The following is a 13,087-nucleotide window of genomic DNA, read 5'->3' as shown; positions in this document are numbered from 1 at the left end:
ATTAATTTAGTTAAACACAGAAATAAAGGAAGGCTAAACAGTAGAGGAGGGACGGACTGGGAATCTGGGGTTAGTACATGCAAATTACTACATACAGAATGGATAAACAACAAAGTCCTCCTTGTATATAGAGCACAGGGAACTATATTCAATATCTTGGGATAAACCATAAAGGAAAAGAATATGAAAAAGAACATATACATGCGTATAAATGAGTCACTTTGCTGAACAGCAGAAATTAACACATTATAAATCAACTATATTGCAATTAAAATTTTTTAAAAAATAAAGACTAAACAATATAAATTACATTTACAGAAAAGACTTTTTCCTTCTCAAAAAGCAACACAATGAAAATGTGAAAAGTATTATGGGCTCAGCAAAAGACAACAAAGCTTACCAACAAAAACCAGGAAGGGCATTATAAATAACTAAGTATTTTTCATAAAAAATAATCAATAGATATTGCTTCACTTTAAAAATTCTTAAACCAAGACATAAAAAATTAAATTAAGTACATTACTAAAAGTCATAGATTAGGAAAACTAGGCACAAATTATACTTTTCCCATTCCATGCAACTGTTGTATTCAAAGTTACTAAGGACCTTCACATTATTAAATCCAATAGCAAATTCTCAATCTTCACCTATTTAACTCAGCAGTATTTGACAAAAATAATCATCCCCCCCGCCCCGAAACTTTCTTGACTTTGAAGATATCACATTCTAATCAAGAATAACAAGGTTATTTTCTGAAGAGAAGAATCTGACAAAATGATACTAAATTCATCTGGAAAAAGAAACAAGTGAGAGAAAAGTCAGAAATTCCTTCAAAAAAGAAAATTAATAAAGCAGAACATCCCTACTAAATACTAAATGCATTATGAAGCTACAACAACTGAAACAGCTTGATACTGACACAGAAGGAGAGGCAGATCAATGGAACAGACCAGCAACTGGCCCAAGTTTATAAGATAATTAATTTGTGGCATTTCAAATCAGAAGAAAAAAGGTAGATTATTTAATAAATATTGTAATGACAACTGGCTGGCCACACATAAAGCTGAATCATTATAGCCAATATGTAAATTTTATAAAATAATTTTTAGGTGTAAAGAAAAAAGAACCTTGAAAGTACCAGAAGAAAGCATGAGTGAACTACATAACCTTGGTGGGCATAAGGACTTTCTAAGTGTGACTAAAATTGAGAGAACGGAAGAAAGGACTACTAAATTTGACACATAAATTCTTTAACAAATACTGTAAAGGAAGCAAAAAATTAAACGACAAAGATGGAAATACATTCGTAAGACACGAGGAAAGAGGCCCATTCACTTACTAAGGAAATCCTATAAATTAATAAGGGGGGAAATCTAATAGAAAAATGTGGAAATGACATGACTATGTAGCATCCAAACAAAGAAAACCCTATGAAAAAATGCTCAACATGCACTCAAATTTAAATATATGCTAAGCAAGAAAATAGACTTTTTTAAATTACCAGATCAGGGGAAATTTTAGAAGGTTTGGCGACAAATATCTGATGAAGATGCAGAAAGACATCTTAATACAAAAAAGGCATAAGCTTTTTAGAGAACTGGGCCAGTTTTTTTAGATGCATACAATATCAAGTTATGAACAAGATATATTTATGTCATATTTACGTCATTATTTGTTACACTACTATACACGGGCACTGGGCCATAACCAGTGTCCCATAGCACAACAGATGCTAGATGTGTGGCCTCCATAGTCACCACCCTCTGCGCCGTTTCATCTGCATCCTGTCGCTCTTCTCCCAGATCTCCTACATCACCTACTCTGCAGGTACTGCCTTCTAAATACTGTTTGTAGGGCTCACTATACTCTACGTGGCCTCTTTAAGCCACCATCATATCACCACCACCCAACTCATCATAGTTTACCCCACTCCCTCAACCCCAGCCTCCATGAAGGGCACAATCCAGCACTTCATGAAGGGTTGCAATAAGACCAACCTTGTGACAAAACACTCAACCATGTTTCCTCTGTTTGCAACCATCTGAAAGTCAAACTTGCTAATAGTATCCTAGAGCAAGAGGATATTTGCAGCTCAAGAAAGCAAAGTCCTAATAAAAATAATTACAGCTCTTCTGAAAACCTTAAACTGCCTCTAAATTTACTGTGGCTTTGTTTGTTTGTTTTATGTGGATCCAAAAAGCCATTTCTATTTTATCAGCAAACAATAGTCCAGCAAACACATCACAAATGATGAATCTGATGACATCAGTACAGTAACTTCTACAACAAAGTTGAGTAGACAGAACAAAAAGGATGTAAGCATTGAAAATGACAGGTATAGAGGCAGTCATTTTAAAAGAGGCAGAAATAATCTAAACCAGTTTTGAAAGTACCTGTGTTACCTATTTGATAACTGTTTGAAGACAAATCAAAGTCTCAGATGACAGGTTAGTGAGGCAGTATAGTGTGCCAAAAAGGACACAATTACTGGCCCCCCACAGCCTACTGCACTGGTCCTTCATGGCAAAAGATAAAGAGACTAGACAAAGAATAATACATATAATATTTATATGATGTTCTAGAGTATCAGATAGCTTTAACACATTTTACCGTCTAATCCTCCCAACAGGGGAACTGCTATAACCAGAAGAGCTACATTTTGGCCTAAGACCAACCTTGTAACAAAACCTGAAACTATCACTTTTTAGCTAAACAAATCTGTACAAGTGAACCTCTCTTATCATGTAATATGTCTGAGACTATGGGGCTTATTCTTAGTTTTGTTTTGGGGGTAGGTATAGAGGAGCATGGGAGATTTATACCAAGGCAGCAAAGTGATTAGTGGGTACTAACTTAATAATTAATGGAAATAATTTAATGGATTGAGACAAACTTTTTTAATTTAAGAAATGGGAGAAGATAGTTCAGAGTATATTTCATGAAGTTAGAGTAAATATATTTTGCGAAAATTCTGTTTTAGTTGTATCCTCTAAGGATGTATACCATAGGTAGATACAGATTAATGTACACATTATGTCACACATAAAATATATTTCTTATGTGTTATGATCTAAAAATTTAGCCATCGGAGTTCCTGTCGTGGCGCAGTGGTTAACGAATCCGACTAGGAACCATGAGGTTGCGGGTTCGGTCCCTGCCCTTGCTCAGTGGGTTAACGATCCGGCGTTGCCGTGAACTGTGGTGTAGGTTGCAGATGCGGCTTGGATCCTGTGTTGCTGTGGCTCTGGCGTAGGCCGGTGGCTACAGCTCCGATTGGACCCCTAGCCTGGGAACCTCCATATGCCGCGGGAGCGGCCCAAGAAATAGCAAAAAGACAAAAAAAATAAATAAATAAAAATTTAGCCATTGATTATAACAGAGCAATCAAGATCTAAAAGCTACTACCAAAAGGGTGCCAGGATTAACAAGATTATAGATATAAAGTAGCTAATGGAAGTGTTGCCACTTTATTTTTACAAACTATGATCATTCCAAGATAAGGAGGTATTATTTCTAACTCTGAACCTTTAGTCACGATTATTAAAAACTTTTTTTTAAATGCTTATCTAGTTAAAGATAAGACATGCATTACTTTCAAATAACCTTTAGGTTCCAACCAATATACCTATAACTTGGCAAAATCTACCAACATTACAAACACTTATCCCTTCGGCCAGCAATTCCACTTTAAGTATTTTACCTAGAAATATACTTCAGATATAAATAAATATACACATTATTAAATTGCAGCATCATTTTATGTAAAAGCAGAAATTTTAAGCAAACTGTCCATCAGTAGAAACCTTGTAAATAAATTGCAGTATATCCACATAGTGCTGTTGGCACAACAATGAGGAAGCCCCAGAAGGAATTTCAAAATATATTAAAGGAAAAAAGGAAAGGAAAAGGCAACAAGGAATGATTGCATTTCTGTTTAAACAAATACTTTTGCTTTATATGGATTATACATAAAATGCTTCTGAAAGAACACAAAAAGAGGAAGAAAACGGGGGGGGGGGAATGGAATACATATTTGCTTGTAAATATGTAAACTATTCCTGGAAGAATATATAAGAAATAGGTAAGGGGAAACAAGCAGTTGAGGGGCAAGGTGAGAAGGATGTGTGCATAAAAATGTAAAACAAATCAGCATCCACTAACAAGATATCAAAGTCAACTATTTAGAGTGATCAAATTTTTATGTTTACTCACAGAAAACAAATGAAAACCAACTAATTTAACAGAGGACAAATACTGAACACGGTCATGTGTACTTAGAGAAAGGCTGAATGTCAAGTTTAGTGAAGAGAGTTTTATTCCTTGGATTTTGTTAGAGTTGTTAAAAATAAACTGAGACAATGCCAAATATTTCTAATCAATCTCAGTGGAGAGGAACAATAAATACCAGTGTCTAGTGTCACTATTATCTCAAAGGCACCCTTTAATTAAGCTAAAAGTATGGGGGGGACATTTGTTAGGACTTTCCTTATTTATTACAGTTAGCCAATTTCTAGTGATTATTAAGGTAAAAAAGGGAGGACAGTCTTCCTTTTCTTGACAGACGCACATTATATGCCATGACAGCAGCATGTGCTTCTATTTAAAACTGTAGTCTTGTTGATCATGTGTATGGAGCTACAGGTTTCCCTTGTCCATGTGCTACACTAACTCACATGGCTACAGTTCCCATAAAATACAGAGATTAGAAGAGGCAGGAGAATGCCAACACAAACACTCTGTCAATTTACCAGGCACTTTTCAGAAACAGGAACATGGAACATACTACTAAAGACACTAAAGAATTTTTACTTCAAAATTTTAAAAACAGAATATGCAGAGCAGTTTTAACAATCTACCTACTGCAACAACAACTTTGATGACTACCAGCAAAAACATAAACAGGCATGAAACAAACTGACAGCACTTAGATATAACTCAGGGGCAAGAATGAGGCCATGTGCCCAACATGAGGCCCTGGGCTCAGAATACCTGCGCCTCACCTTCTTCTGCAAAACATTAACTTTCCGCTCCTTCACATCCAGCATGTCCTTGAGGTCATGGATCTCTCCAGCTTGTGTCCCCTTCTCCTCAGCCATATCCTGGATCTGTTTTGTCTTCTTATTCAGCATGGTTTCCTTCTCCTCCAAACGCAACCGCAGAGCATCCACCTAAGAATGTAAGATTTTCATGAATGGTTAAGTGAAAAGAAAGGAATGCAATTCCTTCCAAAGAGATGTATACAGTTGCCCCCAGTGCCAGTGCTCCTTCACCTACCTATTAAATCAGAAACACTTCATTCAAAGAAGAAAAAAAAAAGGCCAGAAGAGAAATGCCAGAACAGACTGAATACTGATTCAACAGAGAAAAAAACTGTCACCACAGAGTGAAGACCCTTGTGGAATCGAAAATTCAACAACCAGCTTCTTGAGATGCCAGAAGGGCCCAAGGACCCTCATCCAGTTGGTGTGTGTTAAAAAGCTCAGCTCCAGCAGGCCCACATGGCTGCTAGTCCTATCTGACAGTATCCGATGTGGTTCCTATTAGTGAACTCATTACAGGACCTTCGTCATGGTGAGTCAAGAGTTCAATCCTTTGACCCGCTGCACAGTTACAGAGGTCAGAGTCTTAGAAAAGTACACATGCCAGAAATCTAAAAGTAAATGACATACTAAATCATTTCTACCTAATTCCCACATTCTAATTTATATATTGTATACTATATATTCCAATAACCACAAGCAAAAAACACATTACCTAAACTCACCTAAAAAACATATTACCTAATTTCCCTGAAATACACTATTAAGTTCTTATTGCAAAGGCCAAAAGCCCAGATATTTAAACCTTAGGTAAGTCTGAACTGCCTTGTCTTTCAGTTCTTCTCGGCATTAATTTCAAAAAAATGAAAGGCTTTTCATCTGTGGGTCAGGAATCAGAACATAGCAGGAAAACATCCCTCATCACTTGTAAATGCTTCTCATTTTGATGGGACCTAGGTCTCAGATGGTAACTATGAGACCTCATATTTCTGCTGCTTTACTGAAAGTACCCAGATGTCCCTTTACACTGGTCCCTGACTCTGCTAAGTGACCTGGAAATGTGCCTGGACTAACCACTCATAAATACCTGCATGCCATTTTGAGGGAATGTCAGGTATGAGACCCACAGGAACTGGTGACTGAAAAAGGTAAAGAATGAAAACTCTTTATTATAAACATAGAAAGAGCAGCAGGAAACGCAGGCTTTGATATTAAAAATATTTCCTACCACAAATATTAGGCACAAAACTACCCAAGCCCATACTATAATTACTAAATAATTTTTCTTTATGAAATATTAAATTCAAATCACCTGTGTATACTTTTCCTTGTTCTGCCTTTTTGTGCAATACAGAATTTAAATGTGCGGGTCTAGAGATGTGAGATAAAAACAACCACAAAAACCACTTTGCAACTACTAGATTAATTGCTCTGAATTCTACACTGATCTTTTGGTTTGGAGTGATCTAAGTTCATAGCATAATTTTGCGTGGGGTCCGTATTTTGCAAACCACAAAAAACGTATTCAGGAAAACCCCTCAGAGACTAGCAGGACAAACAGTCATCACCCTAACACCATTCATGGCAGGAGGAATAAGACCTTGTTTATTCACATCAACTGAGCTGGAGGAAAAGCATCCATCCAGCTTGCCAATGATCAAGGTCTGGGCAAAGAGGTTATGCCAACTTCAACAAAAACAGAAGGTTTTTCCTCTACAAGACTTTCTTTACCAGTGGACATGAACAGAAAGATGGCTACCTTGCAATTTTTGCCTCTTCTGATCACAAAACCATTATTATCTCAACCCACCTTAACCTTTTTTTTTTCCCCCTTCTTTAGGGCCACACCCATGGCATATGGAGGTTCCCAGGCTAGGGTTGGATTGGAGCTACAGCTACGGCCTACACCCCAGCCACAGCAACACTGGATTTGTGCCATGTCTGCAACCTACACCACCATAGCTCACGGCAGCGTGGGATCCTTAACCCACTGATGAAGGCCAGGGATTGAACTTGCAACCTCATGGTTACTAGCTGAATTTGTTTCCACTGCGCCACAATGGAAACTCCAACTTTCCTTTATTTTTCACCTGTGCACATCAGGAGTAATAACTGCATGGAAACAATGGCACATTTCCTAGAATTCCTCTTTTAGGATTTACAACTTGCTCCCTTGCTAACTCTCTGGACACACCTTTTCAGTTTTCTTCACTAGATCCTCTGTCATCTTCCCCTTTTTACATCTCTCTATATATTCAGCTTTCTCTGCAGAAATAAATTCCTTCCTAAGGCTTTAACCACCATCCCCATCATGACAGCTTCAAAATATTTATTTCTAGATCCAATAAGTTTTTTGTTTGCTTTTTTAGGGCTATACTGGTGGCATATGGAAGTTCCCAAGCAAGGGGTACAATAGGAACTGCAGCTGCTGACCACAGCCAGAGCCACAGCCATAGTAACGCCAAATCTGAGCTGTATCTACAACCCACACCAGAGCTCACGGCAACAATGGACCCCTGACCCACTGAGCCAGGCCAGGGATTGAATCTGCATCCTCATGGATACTAGTCGGATTCATTTCCACTCTGCAACGAGGAGAACTCCCCAAATCACTTTTCAAAATCCGAGATTCTAACAAAATTTTCTGTTTAAACCAGATCTTTCATTGAATATTGTTTAGAATGAGACTTTATTTTTTTTATGAAACTTTTCTTTTTAAGAACTTTTAAAGATCACCTAATGTGGTCAAACATGGAAGTTAAATCTGAGTGGTGTCTATTACATTATTTTCTGCATTTTCCCTGTATTTGACAGTATTTCATAAATTTTTAAAAAATTAAATAGTCTAAACTACTCCTAGGAGCTCCCCTTGAGGCTCAGAGGGTTATGAACCTGACTAGCATCCATGACAATGAAGGTTCAATCCCTGGCCTCACTCAATCCGTGAGCTGTATCATAGGCTACAGTAACAGCTCGGTTCCCATGTTGCTTGGCTGTGGTGTAGGCCGGCAGCTGCAGCTCTAATTTGACCTCTAGCCTGGGAACTTTCATGTGCCACAGGTGTGGCCCTGAAAAACAAAAACAAACAAAAAAGTAAGTAAAAACCCCACAAACTACTTCTAATTTTAAAGCTGAGGAAATCAAAGCCCAAACTAAGTGACTTGCCCAAGATCATTAAGAATAATTTCCTGGAGTTCCCATTGTGGCACAGTGGTTGGCGAATCCAACTAGAAACCATGAGGTTGTGGGTTCGATCCCTGGCCTTGCTCAGTGGGTTAAGGATCCGGCATTACCGTGAGCTGTAGTGTAGGTTGCAGACGTGGCTCAGGTCCAGCGTTGCTGTGGCTCTGGTGGCTACAGCTCTGATTGGACCCCTAGCCTGGGAACCTCCATATGCCGAGGGAGTGGCCCAAAGAAATAGCAAAAAGACTAAAAAAAAAAAAAAAAAAAAAAAAAGAATAATTTCCTATCACCACACCTCCCATTGTTCACAACTAGAAAAGAAGATGAATGAAGGTCATTAGGCTATAAGACTAAAAAAGTACACAAATAAGCCTTTTTATTTTTTATTTTTATTGCCTTTTCTAGGGCCGCTCCCTCGGCATATGGAGGATAGGGGTCTAATCGGAGCTGTAGCCACAGGCCTATGCCAGAACCACAGCAACACAGGATCCAAGCCACGTCTGCGACCTACACCACAGCTCACAGTAACGCCAGGTCCTTAACCCACTGAGGGAGGCCAGGGATCAAACCCGCAACCTCATGGTTCCTAGTCAGATTCGTTAACCACGGAGCCACGATGGAACTCCAAATAAGCCTTTTTAAAAGCCTATTTCAACCAACTGCATTGAGTTCTTTTTGACACCTCAATCCAACAAAAATTTGACAAGCTCAGAGAAAATTCAAAAAAGCCAAGGGTAGAGGTGTGCCATTCCTTAGTACACAGTTTATTTGCACAAAATGAAGTGAGGGGCCTATAAATTTATAATTTAAAAAAAATGGTGATATTTTAACCCAGTAATATTTAATATATCCCTTCAAATTCAGATGAGAGCTCATAATTAAAATCTGTTCTAGCCACATTAAACATCTATTCTAAGCTTAGGAAGTTGGTATTATTACTATCCTCACTGACAGATGAAAAAACGGCAGATTAAAGAGGTAAAGTAATTCATCCAAGGTCACATAATAAATATAGAATACCGTGTTTCAAGCCTAGGTGTGGCTCCAAAGTCCATGCTTTTGACCACTATGCTACTAAATCCAGACCACCTCTGTGACCATCGACAGATTAAAGGAGATTAAATGGGAACAATTCCATGGATACTATAAATTATACACTGCCCACACAAAATGACCTCGCTCCCTCACCCTCGACAGGAAAAAATCAGGTCTTTTCCCAATCCTGCTGTTCCTTAAAGAGTTTAAAAATTTTTTTAAACTCCTTAATCCATGTTCTTTTTCATATGTGCCTAAATTTAGTGATTTGAGAGCTAGATGAAAGTCTAAGATAGCTTCAGAGAAGAGGAAGAGATTAAGAACAAATTATAGAAATAGGTGAGAACTTTCAAAAAGCTGGTTCAAACTGCCTTTTATAGGACCCAACAGGAGAAAGCTGCTTTGGAAAAAGTGACCCTTGTCAAGTGTCACCAGAGTAACGAAAAAAAGTAAATCCTAATAATCTGGCATATAACATTCATATAATCATCCCAAATCAAAAGGAACTTCGCTTTTCTACTATTATCTTTTAGAATGAGACATTTATATTTGAGCAGTTGTCCTAATAACTTACAGGGGTAATTGGTGAAACTCAGTTACTCCCACAATGGCTAAAAACATATATAAAAACCATCCAAGAATGACCACAATACAGTCTTTGCTCTCTAGGGTACAAGAAACCAATCACAAGCCCATCTGTGCAAGACCTAGCTAATAAGAACACTTTGTGAGAGGGATGCCAAGGGGAAGAAGTCATCTATTAGATTGTGACAAGCTTTTAAGTGTTTGCATTATCATTACCCAACTGCCTGGTTCTCTGATTCACACACCTGCCACCTCCTCCATCCAATGCTATAAGAGCAGCCAACTTGGTAGTAGGGTCACTTCTGAGACACTGGCGCCCTCTTCTGACTCTTTTGAAATACTGCATGCACCCCAGGTACTGATGTGAAAAACTCTAATAAAGCCATAAATTAATAAATTTGAGGTAACATTTTCCAGATAATTCTATATCTGCAGTTCCCCACATAAAACTTACTTTAGCATGATAAAAATATTAAATATCAGAACGTCTACATAAAATGTATGCCAATGAATAGAAAAGCAACAATATTCTCTTATCACAGTTATATATATTAGCTGACTGTATTACAAGAATCATAACGATGTCAATAACTGATGTACAAAGACCTTAATATGTGCCAGGCACCAAACATGAATGAATTAGTTTAGCGCTAACAACGACCTAATGAGGAAGGCACTCCTCTTCATCTCACAGATGTGTTAAGATGTGACACCATGAATCTAAGTAACATGCCCAGATCCTGCACCTGGTAGTAGGTGGTGACACAAATTCAAACTCAGAGCTGTGACTCCAGGCTCTGGCTAAGCCTAAGTATACCCAAAACATCCCTCTGAGGTAAGGAGCTAATATCATAATAAAATAGAAACATAATTAACATAGGAAAAGTAGGAGTTCCCTTGTGGCTCAGGGAGTTAAGGATCCGGTGTTGTCACTGCTGTGGCTCCAGTTCAGTCCCTGGCCTGGGAACTTCCACATGACACAGGCACAGCCAAAAATATATATAAATAAAAATTTAAAATAAATAAAAAAGCATAAGTTTCAAGGAAAATCATAAATATATCACCCAAATCTGTCATTTTCAACAAAGTCCCAACGTGTAAAAAAGAAAGAAAGAAAGAAAGAAAGAAAGAAAGAAAGAAAGAAAGAAAGAAAGAAAGAAAGAAAGAAAGAAAGAAAGAAAGAAAATATTACATGAAATATTTTGGTCATTTTCCCATTCCTCCTCACTTAAAGATTTGGTACTTCTGGGTCCATGATATTCTTATGCATTCTTTTTCCTATCCAATTCCTTTCTTTCATTAAACTATGCTTTTATTTATCTATTATCAGGTTTTTCAAGAGAAAACAAAAAAACTACTCTATACTATAATAAGCTTTATTTTTCCTCTACAAAGCAAAACTGCTGACCTATTTCAACCTAAATGTTCTAGCTCCTCGAGTTCTTCAGAAAATATTTTCCTTAAGACAGTAAACCAAAAGAACATCATCAATTACTTCTCACTACAAATATGATAGGTTTTCATCTGTTTAAAATTAGTGTGTTCTTATTTCAAATCATGAATGAGAGACTAGACAATCTTCTAAGATCTTGAAAGCTAACTTTATTTTCAAACAGGATATGAAGGCACGTTGTCTAATGATCCTTAGTTCAAAACGAAATTTATCTCAAACATTTCTAGACTCTGCAATTTGCCTACTTAAAGCTAATCATAATACTAAAAATTGAGAACACTTAATAACCCAACATAGGCTGACCAAGCCCACCGGGATTCATGACTGCAAGATTTGCCATGGGTGAAGACAGAAACTTTTACAAATGTCTTTTCATTTCATAATGTTAGTTTAAAGTATACTTAGAACAGACTTAATCAAAGTCCAAAGTATCAAAACACATAAGCTGCCCTAGTTTTTTTTTTTTTTTTTTTTTTTTTTTTGTCTTTTTGCTATTTCTTTGGGCCGCTCCCGCAGCACATGGAGGTTCCCAGGCTAGGGGCTGAATCGGAGCTGCAGCTCCTGGCCTACGCCAGAGCCACAGCAATGCGGGATCCGAGCCTCGTCTGCAACCTACACCACGCCAGATCGTTAACCCACTGAGCAAGGGCAGGGATCGAACCCTCGACCTCATGGTTCCTAGTCGGATTCGTTAACCACTGCGCCACGACAGGAACTCCAAGTTGCCCTAGTTTTAATTTGTTAGATCCAAGAACAACAGAAACAAGATAGTTTAGTACAACAACGGATCACATTTCTAAAGAATTCATTATAACATTATTCATAGCTCCCATATCTCAAAACCTAACAAAAGTGCACTGGTAACAAATATGAAAAGGTGCCAGGGAATAGACCCTGTGCAAATCTCAGTTTCCGTTACCTCAGTCTGCAGGATGGCGGCCCTCTGCTCCTTAGCCGTCAAGGACTCCTTCAACACTTCAATGTGCTGCTTGCTGTCTGAGAACTGGTTTGTGAGTGTTTCTAGCTTTGTCTGTAGGGCTAGTAGTTCTGTGTCCTTCCTGGACAATTCCTGCTTCACCTGACCAATCTAGGGAAGAAAAGAAAACAGTGTAAGGAAAAAAAAAAAGAAATAAAACCAGCACTTCTGATCTAGATTTCTAACTGATCCAGGTCACTAAATACACAGCATTAATTTTATGACAGGACATAATTCAACTCTTTGCATCATCTAATCTTAGATAACCAACTCCTCCAAAAAAAAAAAAAGACAAAGCTTATTCAACTAATAGTAAAATTTTCATTTTCCACTTATTGTATCTCCTAAACGTTTTTTGAAATCCCTTGGAAAAGAGTAGAAAGAGAAAAATCCCAATCCAATTAGGTAACTGTGAAAGATAAGTAAGCATCTGAAGATTACTGAAACAGTTTTCCTTTTATTAAGTCATAATAAACTTCAAAACATAAAGCAGGATTAGTGGAGATATAATACAGAAAGAAAGAAAAAAAATTTCCTAGCATTGCTATTTAAATTCAAAAGCTGCTGCTGCTTTATTTTTTCATTTTTTCTTTCATTCTCAATGAAATTTTACATAAAGTCCTTATCATAAAAAGCCACTAAGTGACATTATAAACATGTGCTTTTTAAAAATCCTATAATTTTGGGGAGTTCCCATTGTGGCTCAGCAGTAACAAACCTGCCTAGTATCCATGAGGACTCAGGTTTGATACCTGGCCTCACTCAGTGGGTTAAGGATCTGGTGTTGCTGCGAGCTGTGGTGTAGGTTGCAGACAC

The 13,087-nt window shown here is 37.6% G+C and overlaps 1 protein-coding gene across 26 annotated transcripts in view; it reads right to left on the bottom strand.

The window, feature by feature from the left end:
* Nucleotides 1-13,087, bottom strand: part of ERC1 (ELKS/RAB6-interacting/CAST family member 1) — a 384,984-nt gene that overhangs the window by 274,671 nt on the left and 97,226 nt on the right. For all 26 annotated transcript variants that reach the window (XR_002344310.1, XR_002344314.1, XR_002344307.1 and 23 more), the window contains 2 exons: nt 12,215-12,382; nt 5,001-5,168 (listed from right to left, as the gene is read on the bottom strand). Coding sequence is in view for 15 of the 26 variants with exons in the window: in XM_021092976.1 (XP_020948635.1) it covers nt 5,001-5,168; nt 12,215-12,382 (336 nt within the window). In the remaining 11 variants the exon portion in view is untranslated. The remainder of the gene's footprint in view (nt 1-5,000; nt 5,169-12,214; nt 12,383-13,087) is intronic.

The sequence above is a fragment of the Sus scrofa genome, chromosome 5, assembly GCF_000003025.6.
Source record: "Sus scrofa isolate TJ Tabasco breed Duroc chromosome 5, Sscrofa11.1, whole genome shotgun sequence".
NCBI classification, from domain to species: domain Eukaryota; kingdom Metazoa; phylum Chordata; class Mammalia; order Artiodactyla; family Suidae; genus Sus; species Sus scrofa.
This window is presented reverse-complemented; position numbering and strand designations above follow the sequence as displayed.